A 26,142-nucleotide genomic window follows, 5' to 3' on the forward strand; every position below is an offset into this window, starting at 1 on the left:
CGAAAACAATAAACATATGCTACATAAATAGTTAATACAGTAGGCCGAGAACTTAAACCCCATGCAGAATTAGCCATTAACTACTTAATGACTAATTAAGAGCCAATATGTTACTTATTTACATGCTAATAAGCAGCTAATGTTGAATATGTGTTCCCTAATCTAAAGTGTTACCATAATAGTTAAGTAGAGTTGAGCAGTCATGGACAGAAACTGTATAATTTCGCTCAGCAGTGTTTATTTATAATCAAAAATCGTTATTAGAAATGTTACATTTCTGAAGACTTTTCTGACCTAATGTAAGCCATATTAGAAATTAATGCAGTCTGTTAAAATGATTCCTATTTTGTAAGTCAATCACCTTGATTACAAAGCACTCTGAGAGGTCATTTGGGCTCACTACAAACATTCTTCATTTGCATAGTTTAGGACAACACTTCCTTCAACATGAGTCAAAGAACTCAACATTCATGTGTGAGACAAATTTAGCATGTTAAGGCATTATTATTAGTCAGTAGTCACTAGTGAGAGACATGACTACAGGCTGGGGTTGACGTCACTCCTTTGTGGATCTCTCTGCGTCTCTCCTTGGTCCGTGTCCACACACATGGTGTCCTGAGGCTGCAGGGAGCGCATGTCTTCTGAGTTTGACTTAATACTCGATGGTCACTGCCTTTGTCTTCAGGTATTCGTTGAGAGCATCTTGTCCTGTTGCAGGGACAGAGACACTGATAGTAAGTATGGACATTAATCTCCTTCTTTAGTGTGGTGAGTTTCAAAAATCAGCCTTTTACATCCTGGTTTACCCATTAACAGCTGACCCTCCAACCATCAGCAGTGAGATGAAGGGAAATGTTATAAGAATCCAAATGGATCCTAATTGGAAAATACTGTTAACCCTTTGATGCACAACATGGGTCTAAAGTGACCCAATATATATGAGTTGTATGTTCTATATCTTTAATATTAATGTTCTATAGCAATAAACTACTTAGCTAACCTCTTGGCTAAGTAGTTAGCTTAGCAAGCTAAGTAGTAGTTAGCCATGCAATAATACAAAAACTTTTTTTCTTCATAAAGTATGAGAGGCAAAATGGAAATAATGATCAGTTGTTACAAAAACAAGATATTTAAAGAATACTTGGAATATAAAACAATCATAAGATAAGTTGATATCAAAAGATAGAGCACAGAAACACACAGCTAGCATGAAATAACATGGGAAATGAATGCGGGTCATTTTTGTCCCATGTTGTGCATTAAAGGGGTGTCAATATGTTGTGCATCAAAGGGTTAAAAAGCCAATTGTTGGTCAATATAACACAGTAGTGTTGCATTGTGGCTGCTGGTTCTTGTTCCAACCCAGCAGGAGGAAACCTAACACATCCACTGAGTGAAGACATTTCAGGTGAGTGAATGAGTGGAGTCAAACGTGCCCTTTAATGGATCAGTCTGACCCCCTGTTGTAATGCATAGCCAGTTAGATAAAATTCTTAAATTTGTTGTTGTTTCCGAGAAAAAAGCAGAGCCCAGACACTTTGTTGGTTTTAGGGGGATCAACAAGCATCACAGGAGCTGAGAGGAGTAATAAACTACAATACTAAATGAAAACAAGAATCTTTATCAGGACACACACAGGCATACTGGTCTATAGAGAGAAACAACATGATATTATTTTAGTTGTCCTTCCAACATTCAGTGTTACTGTTGATTACATTTGTAACATTTTTTCCTTGTGTTTGATACTGATATGTGATAACCACCTCTGGATATTCTGCCATAATTGTGTTGGGTATGAAAAACAATGTCATGAACGTCTTTCTTGTTCCTCGGGAGAAACAAATCAACATAAAATCAAACCTGAGTGAAAATTTAGTTATGCATTGTGGAGCAGAAGTATCCACATGGTCACACATCTGGTGATGAGGGTAGCTGCCTTCACGCTGATAGTCTAACTTCCTTTCTTAGTAAAGTCTTTAACTGTCTTCCATTTATTTCATCTCATTTATCAAGTTTTATACAATAGTTTGGGGGGAAAAGTCGTTTTGCTTTCATTTCCAGATTAGAAGATCTCTGAAACCCTGTTTTTACATTCAGGTTCTTCTGTTTTTACATATTAAACAAACAAGATACAAGATGTGACTCAGTGGACTTCAGTGGTGCTGGTGGGAAGATTTTGCTAGCTTTGAACTGTTTGCTGTTACTAGTCTTTATACCTACATATGCTAATGAGAGGAGGGTTCAAGCTGCATATTTAGTGTACAGACAAGAATATATGTGACAATAAGCGTCTTCTTCAAAATGTGAGTACAACCCTGCCATAAATGTGTCTGCAGCAGTTTTTCTTACCCAGGTCTTTGCCAAAGCCAGACTGTTTGAAACCTCCGAAAGGTGAGGCCACATCAGTCTTGTTGTACGTGTTGACAAAAACTGTACCAGCGTTGAGCTTTTCGCTGACATACAAAGCTTTGCTGATGTCCCGTGTGAAAACACCTGACGCCAGGCCGTACTCGGTTGCATTGGCCCGTCTCAGGACATCGTCCACATCACTGAGGCAGAGAGAACAGCAGGACAGAGAAGATTAGAAAGAGGGTAAGTCTAGTGATGTTTTTCATAAATACACTACAGGCCAAAAGTTTGGAAGCAACTTAAAATTTTCTGTTCACAATGGCTTTCTTAAAAACCAGTATGGATTCTTTGTATTTTTGGATGCGTTTACTGCATGATCAGACTTTACCTAAAGGTCAATGGAGGAAAATGTAAGGTAAACATTGATGTTAGTAGACCATTGCTGAATAAATGTTAACAAAAGAAAAGAAGGGCTTAGTTTTAGGGTTGAGAAGATTTAGAAGAGTCACAACTTCAGTGCAAAAGTAAAAAAACAAATCACAATTTGCATTATTCACTTTAGCTCTTTGGATTTGAGAGTTTGGATACAAAAATCCCAATAAATCTCAACTGTGTTCATATCTCTGACAAACTACCACAGAAATGGCTCAAACTGAAGCAGCTGAGTAAAGAAACAAGAGTTCAGATTTATAAATTAAGAAAAGAAGGAAACACAAAGTCTAAGCAATAAAAACCCAAAGACCTGATAATTATAGTAAAAATGTATTCTAATAAGTGACTCTTTATATAATAATCACATTTATTTTGTTGCAAAGTATAGCAATGAAACTGTGATCTTTTTTTGTACAAATTTGATCTTGCTTCCAAACTTTTGGCTTGTAGTGTATGTGAACATTTGTGAGCTGTGGTAAATGTGGCAAAAAGGGGATATGAGGCAGAATAATGTAGAGTTACCCGCTTTTAAACTTGGAAACGATCATAACAGGGCCGAACGACTCTTCTATAGCGATGTACATGTGGTCCTGCACGTCAGTGAACAACGTGGGCTCGAAGAAAAAACCTGGGAGCAGACAGCGCATTATATAAGACCATGAATATGGAGTAAGTCCATCTCCATTATCTGTCGTGTCAGGGGTGGAGCACACAGAGCCTCACCTGGTCGCTGCATTTGTTTTCCTCCACAGACCAGAGTGGCTCCCTCCTTGATGCCAGTCTGACAATACTCCACCAGTTTGTCCAGGTGGGCTTTGTGGTTCTGAGGGCCGTGGTCTGTGGAGCGGTCGAGTGGATCTCCGATCTTCATCTTCTTGACCTCCTCAACCTGAGAGAAAAGGCACCACAATGAGACAACAAGAAAAATAAAGACACATGCTGTCGGCTTGGAAACCCCAGTAAAGTCTACATACAAAGGCTTCTGGGATCAAAAATATAAACTCACTACATGAGTTCAGTTCAGTTTTTAATCAAATCAAAATTACTTTATTTATCCCTGAGGGGAAATTCAGTTAGTCTAGAAGAATGAGACAGCCTGATGGCTGATGTTTAGTTGCAGGCTGCCTCCACAAACAAGGTTTGTAACAAGTCTCCAGAAGAACTAAGTTGTGTTCGGATTGTCCAATTGGGGGCAAGGCAGTAGCTCTGTAAGCCTGTTGGAAACATTAGCATACAGCAGATCAAGGGTTTTATTTTACTGAACTGAAGCATTGATCTGAATTTCAATCAAACCTTGTGTCCTCCAAACTACAGTAAGCCGCCGTGTATGTCTCTCACTTTGAGTCTGCAAATAACCTCTTTACAATCAATTGATAATATGATTTGTTTGGCGGCACGTTTGTATTTGATAAAGCTAATAAGTATTGATAAGCAGAATACAAACAATTAATACATCCTTCATGACATGAAATGTCTATGACAGATGAATGGCCGACAACAATAATCATACACAGTGATATAAGACACTGTAGATTAAGGTGAAAAATGTATACAGATATGAAAATGTGTATTCATTGATTGCATACATTCATTGTAATTCTTTTAGGTTTGTATGAGTAATTAGTCTTGCTCGATGTCAGCTGGGATCCCCCGCGACCCGAGTTCAGATAAGCAGTTAAGGATAATGAATGAATGAATAATTAGATTCTTTCTCCAGGATAGATGAAAATGAGATGCATATGAATGCTTCAGACAAATAATAGATAAACGTGAAAAAAAACACACAAAACAAAGACAGAGCAGCAGTGAGGTGTAGGATCATATACACAGATGGGAATACAATGCCTCCTCTGTCAATGAAAAGTGTGCTAAGATTGGAATTTTATGAATTGTTGTGTAGACAGAAAATGAAAATTGAACTGAAATTGAATAGTAAAATATTGTTCCTTTCGCTTTTCAGTCAATTGAAAAATGTCTTCTCTTCTTAACACCTTTAGATCACTTCAGAAAATGTGTGTCCACCTGGTGTGAAGCATGGCTGAGTTGCACATATTAATTCATGTGTGGGAAATGGTTTCTGTGTACCAAGGTTTTTATAGTTAACGAAAACTAACGATTTTCGTTAACTGAAATAAAAATAAAAATGAGAGATAAAGAAAGATAACTAACTGAAACTGTATTACGGGGTTACAAAACTAACTAAAACTCAGTGAAAAAGTCCTTCGTTTTCGTCTTTGTCAACTTTTTTTCATATGTAAACCTTTTTGGTTGATATGAAACCTATTCCATCTGGTTTTATGACTTAATAAACTTATTGGGGCTGAGATGGAGAAGACAAAGGAAATAAAGGAAACATTTATTGATTTTTCTGAATCTCGCACCCAACAAATACCCCATTACAAAAAAACAAAAACTAACACTAAAACTAATAAAAACTAAACTAAAACTAAGCATTTTCCAAAAAAGCATTTTCCAAAAAATAAAAACTAATTAAAACTAACAAACTCACTCTAAAAATGAATTTAAAATAACTGAATTTGAAAACAAAAAATCACAATGAAATTAAAACTAAAACTAATGAAAAATCCCAAACTATTATAAGCTTGGTGTGTACACATGGGTTATATGCATCTGGCCCCAGGCATGTCACTTCATAGTGTATGGGTTTACAGTGTTGGCACATTGCGGGTTGGTCGTGCCTTTTTACAGTAAAGCAGCCATGGCTATAAACTCATCTCTGAAGACTAATCAAATATTCAGATCCCGATTAAAAAATAAAGTGCCCCTCAGGAGCTTTTTGCTGTTCAGAGGAGTGGCAAACGATCTGAAGTGTGAGGTGAAAAGACACGTACCACTCTTTTCACAAACTGGTCATGGATGGTTTCCTCCACAAACAGTCTGCCAGCTGCGATGCAGTTCTCTCCTTTGTTGAAGAACACTGAGCTCATGCCCTGAATTACACAGATATCATTGCTTTACTTGTGCAACAATTTCAACATGTGCAAAATGACTCAAAACATGCTCCATGACTGAACTCACCATGCGCACAGCCTTGTCCATGTCACAGTCACTGAAGATGATGAGAGGAGATTTTCCTCCGAGCTCCAGAGAGACTTTCTTCACGTTGCTAACGGCACAGCTTTAGATGGAGGAGCACATAGACACACAAAGATGAGCAGTGATGCTACATTTTGTTCAGAGAGAGTTTTGTCAATGTGTTTTACCTCTCACCTCTTCATGATATGTTTACCAATTTCAGTGGAACCTGTGAAGCCCAGTTTACGCACATCAGGATGGTCAGACATACGCTGACCCACCAGAGCACCTAGGAGATAAAGGCTGACATGAATAACAACACACATAATGGGCTGCTGCTGTTCAAATTGTTATCTGGAGATAGAGACAGAGCACACTTAAGCCCCGTCCCCACCAAAGGGGAAAACATCTCTCTCCACTGACTTTGCATTGAATAAAGGAGCCTCCTTCACAATTCTGTCTATTAACAAACAACAACAAAAATGTCTAAAACTGGATACAGACATATACCGACGTGCAACATCATCAGTTACAATAAGAAAAACTGTGTGATGCTTAAACTCAGTGTAAAAATGCACTGCATACATAAGTTAGCATTAAATATACTAAGTCATACATCCAAAGACAGTTTTAGGCTAACTACATTTCTCTAAATTAATCTAAAGCATTTGACACTATGTAACTTGTGTGCTGTAGAACGTGGATTATTCAGAAAGCTTGCTAGCTTGCTAACATATAGCTAACGGAGCGTGTCTATGTTCCCCTCTTTGTATGAGGACCCTTTTTGGGAAAAACGGGGATAGGACCCGGGGAACATAGGGATGACCCCATAGCTAACATTAGCTTGCTGATATATTTTTTTAGAAAAAAGGTCCTATGCTCCCCGTTTTCCCCAAAAAGGATCCTATGTTCCCCTGTAGCAATACATACCGGGGAGCATAGGACCCTTTTCCAGAAAAAGGGTCCTATGTTCCCCGCAATCTATCAATCTTTACGGTAGACTCTCAGCATGGCCAGCAGGCCAACCGTCACATGGCCCACCTTAGCTCAAGCAGCCCACAACTTTGCAGTTCATTTTTTGGCTTTTAAATCTAGGATTACTCATGTTTGTATATTCCCACCCTTAATCATACTGTCTTGCATCGAGGCTTAGCTTTTTCCTTTTAGGGTTAGGGTTAGGTTATTTGCATATGCGCGTCAAACAGCCTGTAGGCCTACATTGGCCTATTTGCCATGGAATTTTGCAGTAATGGTGGAAAAAGTAACAGACCAGGGAACATAGGACCCTTTTTGGGAAAAGCGGGGAAAAAGGGTCCTATGTTCCCCAGTCTCATATAAAGAGGGGAACATAGATACGCTCCCCAGAAACGTGTCCTTTCTGGTAGACAGAGTGCTAAGATGATCATACAATATGCTGGTACCTCAGTTTTAGCTAGAAACAGGCAGTTAAAAAACAGCAATAACCATGAAAGTGTGTGTTCCTACCTGATCCAGGCAGAATATTAATCACTCCTTTGGGCAGTCCTGCCCTCGCTGCCAGCTCAACAAACTTCAGTGCGGTCAGCGGAGTCACCTGCAAACAATTGACTTGTTTAGAGCCACACTAGCAGCAGACACTCCTGTTCCCCTCAGGATGAATTATTATAACAGGGTGTGACTTTTCATCTAGCTGCATCATCATCAGGTCAGAATGCCATTTTCAACCAAATACATGCAAAAGTAATGATCAGCCTTAGTTACAGTGTGTGTAACAATAGGAACAAATGTTAAAAAGCTAAAGTAAGATGTTTAATGGTAAACATTATGTACAGCCTCACAGCTAGCATTGCTGCACACCCAACAGTATTACTGCAGACTGCACAGCCATTTGCATTTCCTCTTGTATGGACTGACCTGCGCCGGTTTGAGGACGACTGTGTTTCCAGCTGCCAGGCAGGCTGCTGTCTTCCAGGCCAGCATCATCAGAGGGTAGTTCCAGGGAATCACGATGGCACACACTCTGAGACAGTTTTTGTGTAACATGGGAAAAAACATTGGGATGATTTAAGGCAATAATTTAAAAGGTCTCACTTAAGATGTTGAATGGACTTGTTCTTCTGAGTTACTGTTGAACATCACACTTAAAGTGGTGTCTCTATTTCTAACTTTTTAAGAGCTACAATCACAAGTTACAGATGAAATTTAAACATTTTCTGTGTTTAATCATGCAGACATGTCAGTTCTCTCTCTTACCAATGTTATTATAGTTAACTAAAACTAACTAAATAACGAAAACTAGGATTGAAAAAACATTTTCGTTAACTGAAATACATTTTTAAAAAAAGTTAAAAAAAAAACAAAACGATAACTAACAAACTGTATTACAAAACCACCTAAAATTTAGTGAAAATCTCCTTAGTTCTCCTCTTTGTCAACTTTTTTCATACGTAAACCTTTTGGTTGATATGAAATTTATTTCATCTATTTGGTTTTATGACTTAATAACCTTATTGGGGCTGAGATGGATCAGACAAAGGAAATAAAGGAAACATTTATTGTGACTTTTTTTAATCTCACACCCAACAAATACCCCATTACAAAAAAAACCTAAAACTAATAAAAACTAAACTAAAACTAAGCATTTTCCAAAAAATAAAAACTAATTAAAACTAGCAAACACACTCAAAAACTAATTAAAACTAACTGAATTTGAAAACAAAAATTGACAACGAAATTAAAACTAAAACTAATGAAAAATCCAAAACTATCATAACCTTGTCTCTTACCCGATTGGTTCCTTCTTGGTGAAGGTGAGGTTGCGATTGGGCCTGGCCTGATTGATGGGAATGGTGCTTCCCTGTGAAGAGGACATCATTTCATCTATTGCTGATGAGGCTTATACTACTAACGTTTGGTGGTTTAAGCCAAAAAAAAGTCTGATTTAATATCATAAGTGACACCAGTGGCCTCCAGTCTCCATCTGTCTTACTTGGATCTTATCACACCAGCCAGCAAAGTAGCGGAAGGTCTGGATGGACATGCCCACATGAGTCTTTAAGGCCAGAGTGTAAACAGCTCCAGAGTCGATGGCCTCGATAGTAGCCAGCTCCTCCTGGTGGGCCTCCATCAGGTCAGCCAGCCTGTGGGTTCAGGAAGCAGGAGTTTATATGTCAGCACAAGTGAATGCTTCTGATTGTCTGTCAGTTGTCCATTCAGATTATTCACCCTGACACCTTAAAAGGTACACTGTGAAGTGCTTTTAATCACCAGAAAAAGTTATGTTACTTTCAATGGTTCTTACCAAAACACATTCTGTTCATTATAGCAGTCTAACACACTTGTTAAATGCATTTTGTTCCTCATTAAACCTTTGCACAGCTGACTTTTTAGAATATTTTGAAACCTGCATTGTTTACATCCTTTGTTACCAGCTAGCAGTATTCTTCATTGCTTTTCTTGGCGTATTACTAGATTTTTTTGGTGCATTACTGCCATCAGCCATCAGACAGCAGATTAACATGAAACTGGCAGAAGGAATTGTGCCGTGTTAACCAACTAAACCAACTAAAAATATTACTCCTTCGCGCTACTAGTTTGCAAAAGATATTCCCCACTGTAACTAAAATATTAACGTCTTAAGGCTGTCTTTTGACACAGAGCACATATAAGTATCTAGAACCTGGTTTAGTTACTATAGTACTTAATGGTGCTGAATCCTTAACAAATGTATAAATGATGCATCATTTATCAACAAACAGAGAAGCAGGGGATTATGGGGCCTCTGGGGTAGTAGGCCGCTTTGCTCTATGGGTAATCCCGCCCATGGTCCTGACTCCAACTCCAACTGTTATGCATCATGCTGTGTTACCAGTTAATTATATGGGGAAACTAAACTTTCCATGGATAAACTTAAAAACTGTGATTTAACCAGCCAACCTTTATGTTTTGGTCAGAGGTCATGAAATGAGAGTGATACTTACAAAATAAGCCAATAAACCACCAATAATCATGCGGTCTGCAGTGCAGCATGCACCTGTGTAGTTAAGGTATGATATAGGATGCAGAACGTGATGTCAGAAAGCAGTGTGTGGCCTAATGTGTTGCCTTCAGAGCCTGAATCTGCATTTAGTAATTTTGTCACATTGCGGTGAGATGGTGTTTTATTTTGTGTTCTGGTCTTGTTATTTCCTGTTTTATTTTAAACATAGTTTTTGTCTGATTTTCTCCCCTAATTACTGATTGTGTTCACCTGGTGCTCCCTTCCCTCCATGTGTTCCAATAGTCTGTGTTTTCCCTTGTCTTGGTCCAGTGTGTTTGACTCCGTCACCATACCAACCACTTATCTCCTTCTTGCCACAGCTTGTCTTGTTTTCGCCCTTTTGGATTCCTCGTAACAGTGAATTTTCTTTGTAATTTATTAGTTAAGCGCAGTTCTTAGTTTCATAGTTTTTTGAGTCAGCCGTTTTGTTTTTCCTCCTTTTGGAGTGATTTTGTGTTCTTTATTATTTTTCCTCCTTTAGTCCTGATCCAGTTTTTCATAATGTTTTAGTAGAATCTTTTATTTTTCCTATCAGGTTTTGTTCCTCCCTTTTGGAGCGCCTTTTTGTTTGTAGAGAGTTAAACCTTGAGAGTTTAGTTAGTTTTCCCCCTTATCTTAGATTAGGATTTTTATTTTTATTTTTTAGTGTAGATAGATTCAGTGTTTTTCCTCCTTTGGAGCGACTTTTCTTTGTTTAGTTTTTACTCAGAGTCAGGTGTTTGGTAGCCCTTTTCTTTCTCTCTGTGAGGACTTACCCTGCTGCATTCTTCGAATAAAGAAACGTTTAGTTTACCTGCTCAGCATCTGAGTCCTGACTTGAGCCCAGCCTGACACATTTAGTAATTTACGTTAAGTGAACAATAAGGGCACTGACTTGTACAAGAGTCTGCCTCTGTCTCTGGGGTTCATCCTGCCCCACTCTCCCTCCTCAAAGGCCTCCTTAGCAGCAGCCACTGCCTTGTCCACGTCACTAATCTGGGCCAGAGACACGTCACAGATGGCCTGCAGGACAGACAGATACAGGACATGGAATTACAAAGCCAGCAAAGACGACAGCTGGGCTGGGTTACAATTCTTGAAGAATGTGCATATCAAGGTTATTATAGTTAACGAAAACTAACGAAAACTAGAATTGAAAAAACATTTTTAATTAACTGAAATAAAAATAAAAATGAGAGTTTTTAAAAACACGATAACTAACTGAAACTGTATTGTGTGGTTACATAACTAAAAACTAAAATTATAGTGAAAATATACTTCGTTTTCATCTTTGTCAACTTTTTTCATACGTAAACCTTTTTGGTTGATATGAAATCTATTTCATCTATCTGGTTTTATGACTCAATAAACTTATTGGGGCTGAGATGGATCAGACAAAGGAAATAAAGGAAACATTTATTGCGACTTTTTTTTAATCTTGCACCCAACAAACACCCCATTACAAAAAAATAAAAAAATAAAACTTTTCCCAAAAATAAAAACTAATTAAAACTAACAAACTCACTCTAAAAACAAATTAAAACTAACTTGATTTAAAGAAAATCCAAAACTATTATAACCTTGGTGCATACCAGTGAAGGATACTTTAAAATCTTCACTAAGTCAGTCTGTAAAACCTGCATTATGTCAAAGGCATTCTAATGAGTACCGATATCTAATAATACAGCACTTTTTAATATCTGCAACCTTTTATTTAGTCTTAAAAATATAAAGATTTTGTTAAATAAGAGACCGAATAATTTGCTCTAGACAGAAGTCATAGGGTTAAAAGTAGTTTGATAACAGTGTTCATTTTATCTTCATCCTGTGTCTTTTGCTCTTTACCGTGCCGTCTGTGGGGTTGATGGTCTTGTAGGTCTTTCCTCCTTCTGCATCAACAAACTCTCCATTAATGAAGAGTTGGTGAGGCATCTTTATGGTCATGTTGTTAGTGTTTTTCTCCACCTAAGGAATGATACCAGTCAACAATTGTCTTGGTCAGTGACAAATACCAGCCAGTCTGTAAATTTAAACACAGCCAATCACACTTACATAGTCAACGACCAGCTCCTCTTCATCGTCCTCCCCTCTCAGCTTCCTGACACACATCTGGATAAAATCCTGGAAAGTGCAGTTCATGTAGACGTCCTCATTCTGCAGCTGACAGCTACTGGCCCGAAGCTTTACCTCCTCCACCAGCCTGAGGAGCAACAGGGGAAGAGAAGAAGTTGCCAGACTTATAACCAGAACCAAGAAATATGATCACATCGCTCCTGTTTTAGCGTCCTTACGCTGGCTCCCAGCATGTTTTAGAATTGATTTTAAGATTTTACTGATAACTTTTAAGGCCCTTCATGGCCTCACTCCCTGCTACATCTCTGACCTCTTATGTTTTATGTTTTATTAAAGGATCCCCATTAGCTTATGCCATGGCAGTTCGCTAGTCTTCCTGGGGTCCAAATTCCAACAAGTACATTTTTAACAGTAAAAAAAGTGCAGCACTAAAGTACATTACAAAATGCAGCACAAATTAAAAAGACAGTTTGCAGAATCAAACTGGATTAAATGTTTAGGAATAATTGGTCAGGTGCATTTGATCAGAAAACAAATAAAATACAAAAAAAACAACAATACAGCTTTAACCAGTATCATTGATTGTAATCCTGGACATCATTAATCCAGGCAAACATCGCTTCTATAAAAGGTAGCGTCCTTTCAACCAAAATAAACGGAAAAAAATAAAATAAACCCCAAAAATATATCATAATAATAAATAATAATATAACCTCTTAACACCCTAAACACCAGTCTGTACCCTGAGATCCTCGGGCAGAGGTCTCCTGACTGTTCCAGAGGCTGAAAACTAAGGGGGACAGAGTGTTGGCAGTCAGGGCCCCGAGGCTCTGGAACAACCTGCCCGAGGAAATCAGGTCGGCTGGGTCAGTGAGCTCTTTTAAATCTCTTTTTAAAACATACTTTTATCAGAGAACCTTTCCTGATTTTACCTGAACTTTACCTTCCTTTGAACTGTCTTTTAACTGCAGAGAACTATGTAATGCTGTAACATTATTGTTATCTGTTGTTTCATGGTTGTTTTTAACTTGTCTTTGTAAAGCACTTTGTAACATGCGTTTTGAAAAGTGCTCTATAAATAAAAATTATTATTATTACTATTAAGAGAGGGAGGAATCAGAAGAATGTCGCAGACAGAGAAGGAAAGATCTCTTGGTATAATTACCCTAAAGAAATGAATTAATTAACCCTTTATCAGGCAAATAACCATATTTGGTAACTTGAGCGGACATCTATAACAGGTCTCCTCGCTCTAAATATATCATATACAAGGTTATAAGCTATATAAGCTTTAAAAAAGACATTCAGACATTAAGCATATGTAATAAGTAGTCTAAAAAGATAATAAATAGTTTAAAGGTAAAAGATAAAGTGGTGATGGATGCAAATGATGTGTTATTGTCTATTTAGGGTTGCTGTGGGAAAGAGACAATAATTAATATAATAATAATAATAATGACTTAATTGACCTCGATTTGCAATATAAAAATTAAAAAAACATTTAGCAAAAAGTCTTGTAATATCCTCTAATAACACTTCAGGGTTGACATTTTCAATTTCCAAGAGTGCCCTATAAAGGGTTAAAATCATCTTTCACCCCTCTTTCATTACCTGACCACATCCATGGAAGCAGCACCAGACTTGAAGAAATCAGTGGAGTCTTCAATCTGACTGACATTAGTCAGAATACTCTGCCACACTGCCTGTGAGGAAACATTGTCAAAACAAGAGGCATTTTTAGTGAACAAATACAAATTGTGCTGAAAACTTCCCCCGGATGGTAGAAACGAGGCCCCACCCTCATCTGTTCAGCGAAGGTTTTCTCCTCCTCGGTGAGCTCCACAGCAGCGCTGCTCCCTGAGCTGAAGTATTGTGCTGCAGCGATCATCTTCCCATCCTCAAACTGAAGATTCTTCACCAGCAGCTACAGAGGAAGAGAGCATGACATCATCATAATTAATTATTGAAACGTGAAACTAGTTTCATTTAAAAATAGGCATGATTTTATAATTCCTTTCCTTTCTGTGCATGTCTAATAATCAATGCTACCGTCTTATTTACTATAAACTGGATTATTCTTATTTTTTTCTTTTCTTTTTTTTAATAATATTTTTTATTGGAAATCAGCATTCATAAGCATCAATACAAGACATTAGTTATTCCACAGTTGTTTTCCACATTTTTGTTTTTTGAACAGTACATTAGAACGCAGAACCACAAAAAAGACATCCCACGAAACAAAAAGAGAAATAAATACAATACAATAAAATACATAGTTTTATAATAATATGAAGGGAGAAAGACAAAAGAGCAGAGAACAGAAACAGAAACATTAACAAGTATACTAACAATAGCAATACATAAATAAACACAGGATGCCGAGTGTGCTCATTAAAAAAAACCTTAATAAAATAAATGAAAATTGGATGCATCATATTGAGTCAGTTGGGGTCCAGAGACGTGAGGGTACTCAAATATGTGATGACATGTCGCCATCTTTTATAAAAATTGGCTGCTGAGCCTCTCAAGGAATATCTAATTTTTTCCAAAGACAGAAAAGACATTAAATCAGTCATCCATGAAGAGGTAGAGGGAGCGTTTGGGCTTTTCCATTGTAATAGAATACATCTGCAGGCTATGAGCGAGGCAAAAGCAATAATATCAGAATTTTCCTTAGTGAGACTAGTCGGAACAGGAAATACCCCAAATATGGTGGATATCAGTGGGCAGGGTTCTAATCTTATATTAAGGACTTTTTATTATTCTTACTTCTATATCATTTTTATTATGCTATGATGATTTTCTAAATTCTATTGGATTCTGTTTTTATTGTTGCTGTTGTGAAGCACTTGATGCTGTATTTTCTCATTTACGGCATCACATCAACTTTTAATGTGCTGACATTTGTTCAGGGTCATTTTTTATATACTTTACAGGCCAGCAAGAAATATGCATACACTGTCCTATGTACTGTATGTTAATCTGTCCTGGATCGATGTAGTAAATTTCTTTGCACCCTATAGGTAGGCGATTGCTACAGACCTATAAAAATGACCTATGATTCCTTTGTGGTCACATGAAACTTTGGTGGAAGATTTGAAATGACATTGAATTTAGGCAAGAAATAAAAGTGCAGATCAAAGACTTAAGCTCCGGTTACAACTTTAGAGGAGGAAAAAATGAAGAAGAAGAAGAAAAAGAAAACACAGATAACATTTTTGACTTACTGCTTTACTGTCATTGCCAAACAGCACCAGGCCTGCCTTGGTGACTATGCCGGGCCGGCTGGCTCCGGGGATCTCCAGGGCCTGACCGTTAGCTGTGCTGCTGTTGCCCACCAGAGAGGAGCCGTAGAAAGTCACTTTCTGTACAAAGAATGAAACGAAACTGATTTGATTGACATTCTGATTTATATGACATGATTGTATATGATATGATTTCCTTGTATGTGAAAACCTAGTTGATAATAAAAACGATTCTGATTCTGATTATAGGTTTTGTTTTTGACAGAGAGTCCCAACCGCTTCAAAGCTGTGAGACTTGCACTTAGAAAATCTCAAATACAGAAACCTGTCATGCTAAAGGACATTTCCCTGCTGACAGCCACACTGTTTCTTGGCTATTGCATTGGTATTCATTGGGCCCACTGTGGAGCCATTTCAGTCATTTTTCACTTTTGTTTTGGCAATAATTTTAGCTGTGAAATGTAAATGACATGATTTTTGGAAGAAGGATTTCTTACTTGATATATATTTTGAAATTTAAATTTAAATTTTTCTAATGTGTCAATAATACACTGTACAAATTTACTACTATTCAGAACCTTTGGGCTGAAAATGTCCACATCCGAAAAATGCTATAAAAACTTTACATATTAATATTTTCCTTTTTTCTGCATAAACCTCTTAATCAACTTCCACCCTCAGAAAAATACCAAACATTCAAAGATTTTGAGGAGTTTGATTGCGCAATGTCACTGTTTTTCAAATAAAAAACACAAAAAGAGTTATTTTCCATATAATAAATAATTTTTGGCTGGGGCATTGGTTTTTATCACACCCTTGGATATGTCAAAGATTAAGAACAAAATTGATTTTGATGCATTTTTAGTTTCCAAGGCTGTGATAAACCGATGACCCAGCCAAAAATTATTTATTATGTGGAAAATAACTACAGTTTTGTGTTTTTTTTTCATAAAAAAACCCATCAGTGACATTGTGCAATCAAACTGGCATTTAAAGGGTTAAAATCCTCAAAATATTTGAATGTTTGGTAGTTTTGTGCAGGGTGGAAGTTGTTTAAGAGGTTTATGCAGAAAAAAGTAGAAAAAAATAAAAATCTGTAAAGTTTTTATCGCGTTTTTTTTTTGGAAGTCGACATTTTCAGCCCGTAGGGTCTGAAAGGGTAGTAAATTAGAGTGGACCCAGAGGGTTAAGTAATTTAACAGATTTAATATTAGCTTAAATCATAAGATATAAATAGACAATATGATTTCTGTTGTGAGAGCAGACTATAGTCCAGGGTTTTACCTGTCCATCAACTTCGGCCCAGGCACCAGGCACTTTGTCGTTTCCTCTGATCCAGTTGTGAAGAGCCTCAGCAGACTGGTTCCAGTCAATCTGCAAACAGAATCAGTTATTATGACTTCAGATGTAATGTACATTAAATTGAGGTAATAATAAAAACCATTAATCTGAACTTTCCAGAAGTTAACTATAAGCTATAATGGGATGGAGATTTGACAGCTTCCATTCAGGTTCAGTGTTTATTATCTGCAGCACCAACGTTCAGTTTGAATTTTCAACTTTAATTTTTTGGCCTCTGAATGTTATCAATCCAATTTAAGCAACTTGATTTATTTACTTGGCTTAAATTTTTCAAACATAAAATACCCAGTTGACTTTGAGCAACATGGACAATTCATTCAAGTAAAAAAATGACATTCAAATCAACTATTTGATTGATAATTATTTAGCGGAAATTCCAAAGGCATCAAACACATACATTCAAAGTTAATTATTTCAATGCAGTACATTCAGTTTTCAACTTGAGGTACTTATAAGCATACCATAAGCTTTAAATATATATATCAGCACAAACTTATAGGGCGTTACTGCTCCCAATGCTTTTTAATACCATCTCATCTGATTATTATCATTCATGAAAATGGAAAGCATCACGTAACCTCATTTAATTCACACACAAACACACACACCTCTTCTTTGTCTACATCTACTAAAAGCCAGTTGCTCCACAAACCCCTCCAACTTTAGTCTGGGATAGAAAATAAAAAGATTCACCAACACAAAACAGTAAAACAGTGACTTGGTTCTACCGTTTTTTTTGTTGATTGTTATTTGTTGACGTGAAGTGAGGTTTGTGGATATCGTTGTGTATTACCTTAGCATTATCTTTCTTCTGAATGCACTCGTATGTGGCTCCCTCCTGTGGCTGGATGATCCTCGGGGCCTTCCCTTCTGCAATCAGCCTCACTGCATCCACCTGGAAGCACAACAAGCAGCTATTGTCACTGTTGCACAACACTTGTTATTTTATTGAGTTTGCGTACGTACTTTTATAGTTTTGGGAGTACGCCATCTTTCAGTATGAAAGCTACGCACGCTTTGATACATGAGGCCCCAGGAGAGGGCAGCTGTCGGTAACGAGCAGTAGGATCCAAACATGACACAACACTTATTTACTTATTTAGCTGTTTTGGTCACTTTGTTACTTGAAAGGGCTTTGTTTCATTATCTGCAAATCAAATAAAATGTATATTTCCATTTTTCAAACCATGGAGTAATGTTTCAGATTTATCATACTGTCCCAGTCAGCTTTACTTTACTCCCACCTTTAATTTTGTTAAGTAAAAATCCATTAGCAGTTTGATCGTCAGTGAAGTAAAAGTTTAGATTGATTTTAATAGTCTGCCCTGTAATTCCACTCCATGATAATGCAACTTAAATAATAAGGCATCATGAATGCAAAGCTATAACTGCTTGGAATGGAAAAATACAAACAAGACACTGAGGGAAACATGCCCATGTCGCCAACTTCTTTGAAACATGTTCCTGCATCAAATTCAGAATTAGTGAATATTTCCAATAGACAATGAAGTTTATCATTTGGAACATTACCGTAATAATTGTCTTTGTACAATTTAACTGAATATATGAAAAAAAGGATTTAGCAAATGATCACACTGTTTTTTCTTAATTACTGTGTGTCTGTATATTTTAGGTTGACTGACCATTTGATGTGTACACATGAACCCCATAAACTCTGAGGCAAAGTAAAGTCAATAAAGCTAAGTTAAAGTTTAACTACGGCAGGTGAGAGCAGAGCCTGGAGTCCTTTTTCATTCAGGAAAATGTAGACTGCAAAGAAGGTGTGTCTAAAAACTGATAAAAAAAATGAAATCTGAGGGAAATGATCTTGCTGCATGGACAGATAATTTCACTTGACAAGATTTCTTAAATTAAGATTGTTAAAACTAGAAATAAGCATGTTGAACGCTTAAAATAAGAAATTAACTCTTAAAACAAGATAAATTAAAGCTGCAAGCAGCGATGAACTGGCCAGAGCAGAGTGACCTGACAATTATTTGTTTCTTACCAAGATAAAAAAAACAACTTTAGATTTAGAAGTGTGTTTTAAGAGTGAATTTCTTATTTTAAGTGTCTAGATTTAATAATCTTAATTTCAGAAATCTTGTCAAGGTAAAATATCTGTCCATCCAGCAAGATCATTTCCCTCAGATTTAGTGTTTTTATCTTGTTTTTAGACAAGCGGGGGGGGGGGGGGGGGGGGGGGGGGGGGGGGGGGTGCAGATTTAAGATATTTAAAGTGGCAAATCTCCTCAAAAAAGTCGCAGATTTTCGAGACAAAATCAGGGGAACATTTTTTTTTCGCAACTTCACCACTTTAAATCTCATAAATCTGCAAATTTTTTCTCGTAGATTTGACACTTTAATCACCCCTCCTCTGGGTCCGTATGTCTTCTTTTTTACACATTCTGGCTGTATGCAATATCCTCCAATATTCTCTAGGGTTGAAATTTGGAATTTGCAAGTATTTCAGTGAGTGCCCTATGAAGGGTTAAGCACGAGCCTTTGTAATATAAACGTTTTTTTTTTTTATGCCGTTTTTCATTTTATTTGACCTACTAGCTCAGCCTACAGCAGCTAAACACAGCCTGCTTGCTCCACCCACAATGCCTTGGTCATCACTACACTTACTGTGCCTTTGACTCCCTCTGGGAAGAGAAATCTCTTATAGATTGTGTTGACAGTGTCATTGGGTTCAACATCACACTCCCTCTGCAGAAGGATTGGGCCGGTGTCCAGTCCGTCATCGGCCCAGAACACAGTGAACCCTCCCTTTTTGTCACCATGGATCAGGGTCCTGTGTGCCAGAGATAGTGTGTAAAAGAGTGGGCTCGTCATCATGCACACTAGGGTGTTCAAAAGTATCGTTCCTAAAAAAAGTATTGATTCTAAAACGTTGTATCCGAATACCATACTCATTTTCAAAAGTATGGATACCCCATTAGCCACAGCTAGCAATTAAAGGCTGACGTCACGTTAATGATTATAAACAACGTAAATAAATAAATAAATCAGGCACGTAGTATGCCCATATTACATTAATTGACACAGTGTCAGTATACATAAGCATAGAGTTCATAAGTTTACATAAATATTGGTGACTGAAAAGTGTTTTCTCTCTTGAAGTCCCAGAATGAAGCAGAGAAAAGTCGACCTGCAACCAAACAGCAACACACACAGCCGAAAATATTGTTCTAACTGTTATTGTTTATTGTATTGATTTATTTTTTGCACTACCTCAGACCTGAAGCTTGTTATCATAGTTGCAGTTTATTTTTGCACAACTTTTTTGTATTATAAATATTTAACCTGTGGTTCTGTTAATTTTTAAATGTTGCATTTTTCTTGTTAATAAAAATATTTCTGTTACATTTTGGAGTCTTTGTTTTATCTTTGTGGTATCGAAAATGGTATCAAATATTGAATATTTTCCTGAGTATCGGTATCGAGTTGAAAATTTTAGTATCGTGACAACCCTAATGCACACCCCAACACAACGACCAACACATGACTCACCAGTTGATGGCTGAGGCTCCCCTGTGGCGAGGCAGCAGGGACGGGTGGTAGATGATGGAGCCGTGTTTGGGGCTGTCGATCACCTCCATGGGGATGAACTGGGAGCAGAAGGGCAGGACGTTGAGCTCGGCGCCAGTGGCCTTGTACTGAGCCACCACCTCCGGGATGGCCTGGCCCTTCACACGCCAGCGGGGGAACTTGAAGACGGCAACACCATCCTTCTCCGCTGCAGTGGCTGTGGGAGAGAGGAAGCTTTAATTTAATCTGTTAAGAGAAATGAACAACTGAGCTGTTGCATGTACAGGTTTGACTTGTTCCTTTTCTTTTCTTTTTTCCTATCATTGTATATTTCTTTTCATTTCACTTTTATTTTCTCTTATTTTTAGTGTTTTTGTTGACTTTTACATGTTCGAAATAAAATTCTCAATCAAACAATCAATAGTAAAGCATAACATGATTTAAAGTTTCTTCTTAATTACAAAGTTCACTTCTTTATGGATTATCCCCTTCAATAGAGAATTAGGGGTGGGGTGGGTGGGAGTCTCAATCAATAAATGAAGACAAAAAAATATGACAATTTTTATTATGAATTTGGTACACTTCATTTTACAGGTCCGCAAATGTAATGGTATTGAGCAAGAATTATCAAGCCATGTATTTAACATTTATTTCAAATTACCACCAAATTACCCCTAAATTTGCCTATATTTTTTTCAGAAATCAGCTCAACATTATTCAGAAGTTATATTCAACTATTCCACAATAATCATGGAAAGTCTTATGAAGGTATAGATACGTGTGATAACAAACTTCCTGGTAAGTAGATGACCAAAATATTTAGAGCCTAAGTACTAACAGCGCAGGGACCTGATTGAAATTGGTTCATTTATTGTTGTAACTGCCAATGAATTGCGTTTTTGGGGGCTTTATCATATTCCAAAACTCATCAAACTTGGCACATAATTCAATCCCAGTGAAAATGTATGTATTTTATTGGTCTCAGAAATGGGCGTGGCAAAATGACCCACTAGCGCCCCCTATAATTGAGCCCCTCACACAGGTTTGTCGTTTGTTCGTCTATTAACTGGATTAACCAATTAACAGCTGCTTGTTTTTGGACTGTGGGAGGAGGCCAGAGGATGCAGAGAGAACCACACTGATATGGGGACAATGTGCAAACTCTACACAGAAGAGCCCAACCACAATTCATAATTCACAAATGTAATGCTGTCTGTGTCAAGGAGAAAGATTGAATTTGAATGTTGTAGTTTTACCTCATAAACCATCAGACCTACATTAATTCCTAGCCTTCCTTATTATTTTACAGCGCTGTAAATACCAACATAACCATGTGACTGCAGGTTATTGTGCCGAAATAAAGATGATCTGTAGTGTCAGATATAAAGACAGCATACATGTGTTGACATACTGCACTTGAACACCAATATGAATGACTATGCAACTTTTATTGGACTATATTGATTCTTTTTAGTTTGATGGCTCAAAATGATAAAAGTGGTGTGATGTGAAGAGTCCAAATTTCATTTGGCACCATTGTGAGTCTGTTCATGGCAGGCGTCCTTTTAGTGACAGAGGTAAGACAGTTTTAATATTTCACTTTGTCTGCCATATGAAGGTAACAGATGCGCGTGATAACAAACTTCCTGGTAAGTAGATGACCAAAATATGAATTGCGTTTTTGGGGGCTTTATCATATTCCAAAACTCATCAAACTTGGCACATAATTCAATCCCGGTAAAAATGTACGTATTTTATTGGTCTCAGAAATGGGCGTGGCAAAATGACCTACTAGCTCCCCCTAAAATTGAGCCCCTCGCACAGATTTGTCGTACAGACACTAAGTTTGGTACATACATATATCATGGAAAGACACACCAAAAAGTCTCAAGAAGCCATACCCAAAAACGAACAGGAAGTCGGCCATCTTGGATCGAAAATGGCGTTTTAGACGTTTTTCGCCATTTCCACGCCGCATACATTAACAAACTCCTCCTACAGATTTAATCTGATCCACTTCAGACTTGGTCAGTACCATCATAAGGCCTTTGAGATCGAAAGTTATTAAAAGCTCTAGCATCCATCACACTATATGGGCGTGGCGGCAAAATATGGCGTTTTTTCATAAAACACATATATATTGAACATACATTGCCCAGTCTGCCTCAAACTTGTCATACATGATGATGGTTCATCACTGAACAGTTCTACATAACAATATTTCACAAAGTGGTCTTATAACCCTTATGCTTTAACCACGGCCCCTTTTCATAACTATTGAACTGTTTGTCGTAGAACAGGAAGTCGGCCATCTTGGATTGAAAATGGCGTTTTAGACGTTTTTCGCCATTTCCACGCTGAAACTTTAACAGTGCTGTAAATACCAACATAACCATGTGACTGCAGGTTATTGTGCCGAAATAAAGATGATGATCTGTAGTGTCAGATATAAAGACAGCATACATGTGTTGACATACTGCACTTGAACACCAATATGAATGACTATGCAACTTTTATTGGACTATATTGATTTTTTTTTAGTTTGATGGCGCAAAATGATAAAAGTGGTGTGATGTGAAGGGTCCAAATTTCATTTTGCACCATCATGAGTCTGTGTCAATCCTTGTATTGACAGAGTTAAGACAGTTTAAATATTCCACTTTGTCTGTTCCTACAGCCATGCACTTAAAAGTATTACAAAGCTAACGTTGGGTCAGTCAGTAAAGTTCTCACCCAGTGGGTCAGCCTTGCCATCCTTGTCAGGGATGGTGAAGACGCCTACGATGGTGTGGCCGTCCTTCCTCAGTTCCTGGTAGACCTCTTGGCCAAACAGACTCTGTCCAATCACTGCAATCTTCATCTTCACACCTTACTGTGTTCTGCAGATGCAGCAACAAAAGATATGTTTGTAATTAGTGCAAGCAATCAAGGTGTATGCATTATATCATGTATGACAAAAAAAAACACATTTGCAAGTGAGTTTTTGGGCTTAACAAACTGCATATATTTTTTCATACTTGTAAGTTCTTTGTAACTATAAGACACCTGAAACATTTCAGTTTGTTTCAATCTTTCTTTGTTTAAAGGGCACTTCAAATTCCTAGAGAACATTACCCTCATACAGTGAACACACTGAGTTCAGAACACACTTGGCAAAATTCAGACAGGACAAACATGCCTGTGCTTCTATGAGGTATGCATGTGTGCAGGCATTATTTCACAATAAAGCTCTGTTGTTTCAGGCTGTTATGTTAAAGACTGGCTCACACTCAGACAAACATGTCAAAGTCTTTACTATGTGACTCAGTCCAAAGAGCAAACTGAGCAACTCCATGGTGGTTTCACCATTGTTTGACTTTACAAGAAACTATGAAGAATAAGACATGTAGAGATATGTCACACAGGCAAAATATTTATATGACTCACATTTTAAATCTGTTTTCACAAAAGGCGCAAAAGTATTTTCGATTTGGTTGCAGATGTTTGATCAAAGAAAATTGTTGCTGTATATGTCCCATTTAGCAGTATTTTGAATTGATTAGAACATTTTTTGGAATAGGGCTGGGCGATATGGACCAAAAGTCATATCCCGATATATTTTTAATCTGAATATCGATATGCGATATATATCCCAATATTTTTATCGCAAAGTGAGAGCAAATGTTCAGTAAAAGTCAAATATGACATGTCATTAGTAGTTTTATTAAAGCCGTTTACAAGGCTACAACAGGAGTACCTTTTTTTTTTTTTTTTAAATCAAAGCTCCATAAAGTGCACATTTAAATACAAAATATCCTTAATAAATAGCCTATGAAATAAAATAGGCCAATCTATAAAATAAGTATATAATATTCTTTTCTCATATAAAATATATTTATATGAGAAAAGAATAACAAACATTACAAAAGAACTAAATATGACAAACCCTAGTAAGGGCAGCATTTATATATAAAGAAAGACAAAAAAATTAACTATATCAATATATGCGATATGGCCTAATTCCATATCACATTTAAAAATATATTGATACATTTTTTATTTCGATATATCGCCCAGCCCTATTTTGGAATATTTCTAAATATTAAATAAAGAGTGACATCATTTGTCTTCAGTTTGACTGCATATCATGTATATACTCAGTATAAAAACAATAAAATAATCACTTCAAAGCAATCACAACTCAGCATATTCTAAATGAGACAAAAAGCTCTCAGTCATCATGACTGTTTGACAGTTTATTCACCCGAAATTAGAGGGGCGGGGCCTGTTATGGTGTAAACCAATCAAATCCATCAGTGTGGCTCATGACTCTCGTGTTAACCAATCAAAAGTGAGGAGCAGTTGAAGGAATATGACAGCCCAATGCAGGGACAAGGTTCACACAGAAAGCTCACCACACGCCAACATAACAATCGCATATTATCCTCACAACTTTTTATCAAGTCGTGTGCAGCCATAACATTGAACTGTCACATTAGTATCCTCAACAGTTACTGCAAACACCAACAGCCACCTGTTACAGCTCTGTCCCAGAGCACTCAACTGTGTGTGTGTGTGTGTGTGTGTGTGTGTGTCAGGATAGCTATCAGCAGTGTGCACGCTCATTTAGAAGCAAAGAATAACACAAGAGAAGAAAACAAGCTAAGTGAGCCCTTACCCCGCCTGCAGACCCACAGCTCCTTTGCCTGCCTGGAAAGAGAGGTCGGGCAGAGAGCGTTGCTTTTTAATTTCCTCCCCCACACACTCAGGCAACGGCCCAATTACATAACATGGACATAAAGCAGCTTGATTGGCCAGGACGGGCCATGAGGCTGCAGGGGCCAGCCAATCAGCTGCTAATGTGTTGCAGCGAGTCCAATCACACGCAGACTGAGCAATGTCAACTTTGATAAATGACTAGAATATTGAAAAAAAGATATGAGGTGACTGCAGAAGTGTGATAATGTATTTTTCCCATGGAGAAAATGACATCACCTTTATTACAAACCTGTTCATTTTGTATGGCGAATTTCACATACACAAATGCAAATACTCCAAAACTCCACCCAACTTTAGAAGTTTAAAGGGTACATGAAATCCCTTACAGCAGGGATGGGTAACTGGAGGCCCGGGGGCCGCATACGGCCCGCACCCTCACTTGTCATAATAATCCAATCATTATTGGATTATTATTTTTGATGCATTCATGTAAACAGCATTCTACTGTTGTCCAGGTGGGGGTCCATTTATTTACCTAACCCTCTGGAGTCCACGAAAGCACTGGAGCATGACTTGTTCATGACGTTGCAACGTAAAAACGAAGCAGCATGGAGCCCTGCTGTCACCTTTTTCAGAAGTTTCCATGTCCAATTTAGTGCATCAACTCTTTTTCAACAAAGTTAAAAAAAAACACCTTGACCAAGTGTATGTTTTTGCAGAGGTTTTTCAAATTTTGTAGTTTGCATTCAGCATTTTTAATGCAATATTTTGTCTTTAATTTATTTATAGTTTGTGTGTGATTATTGTCATTTTTTGTGTGTTTTATGTGTTTTTGGGTGTGTTTTTATGTGTGTTTTTTGTCATTTTTTGTTTGTTTTTGTGTGTTTTATTTGTTTTTTGTAATTTATTTGGGTGGTTTTGGTAAAAAAAAAAAAAAAGTCTGTGCTTTCGGTGTGTTTCATGTGTTTTAAGTGTTTTTTTATGTGTTTTTGTAATTTTGTGTGTGTTTTGTGTGTGGTTTGTGTGGTTTGTGTTGAAAATGTTGATCCAGTGAGTCAAAATGAAAAAAAATAATAATCAGGACATAAAGGTGAGGTTGTACTGAAAACAATTCCAAAATGGCATGGTGAACACTTTTTAAGTTGTTTATACAGGCAGAATGAAAAGTCGTCAAAAACTGACAAAATGGCTCCAAACTCCAAAGGGTTAATATACTTTTACGAAGGTTTAATTTCTACAATTTGTAATCATTTTAAATTCATGTAAAATCTTGACCTGAAATGTAAATAAAGCTGCCAGCTATGGCCTCTAAAATATAGTGAAGTAGAAGTATAATGTTACAGAAATGGAAATGCACCTCAAAATTGTACTTAAGTTCAGTACTTGACCGCTCTCCACTATCTGTGTTTAAGGTTT

At 37.2% G+C, this 26,142-nt stretch overlaps 1 protein-coding gene across 2 annotated transcripts; it reads right to left on the reverse strand.

Annotated features, from left to right (window-relative positions):
• Positions 1 to 221: 221 nt before the first annotated feature.
• On the reverse strand, positions 222 to 24,758 carry aldh1l1 (aldehyde dehydrogenase 1 family, member L1). 2 transcript variants are annotated; one of them, XM_059328953.1, is made up of 23 exons: positions 24,686 to 24,758; positions 22,762 to 22,907; positions 20,011 to 20,245; positions 19,126 to 19,291; positions 17,288 to 17,389; positions 16,417 to 16,506; positions 15,115 to 15,252; positions 13,686 to 13,811; positions 13,499 to 13,590; positions 11,867 to 12,014; positions 11,660 to 11,779; positions 10,710 to 10,837; positions 8,786 to 8,936; positions 8,583 to 8,653; positions 7,711 to 7,816; positions 7,303 to 7,390; positions 6,013 to 6,106; positions 5,821 to 5,920; positions 5,634 to 5,732; positions 3,505 to 3,670; positions 3,304 to 3,409; positions 2,350 to 2,549; positions 222 to 708 (listed from the first exon to the last, which is right to left on the reverse strand). In XM_059328953.1, the coding sequence occupies exons 2-23, from the start codon at positions 22,886 to 22,888 to the stop codon at positions 653 to 655; spliced, it is 2,709 nt and encodes a 902-aa protein (XP_059184936.1). In that variant the 5' UTR covers positions 22,889 to 22,907; positions 24,686 to 24,758; the 3' UTR covers positions 222 to 652. The 2 variants fall into 2 exon arrangements, 1 of the variants encoding a protein (XP_059184936.1); XR_009394025.1 differs by lacking the exon at positions 222 to 708 and having other exon boundaries at positions 2,398 to 2,549; positions 3,304 to 3,408; positions 3,503 to 3,670.
• Between the last annotated feature and the right edge of the window lie 1,384 nt (positions 24,759 to 26,142).

Source organism: Centropristis striata, chromosome 3 (assembly GCF_030273125.1).
Source record: "Centropristis striata isolate RG_2023a ecotype Rhode Island chromosome 3, C.striata_1.0, whole genome shotgun sequence".
Taxonomy (NCBI): Eukaryota; Metazoa; Chordata; class Actinopteri; order Perciformes; family Serranidae; genus Centropristis; species Centropristis striata.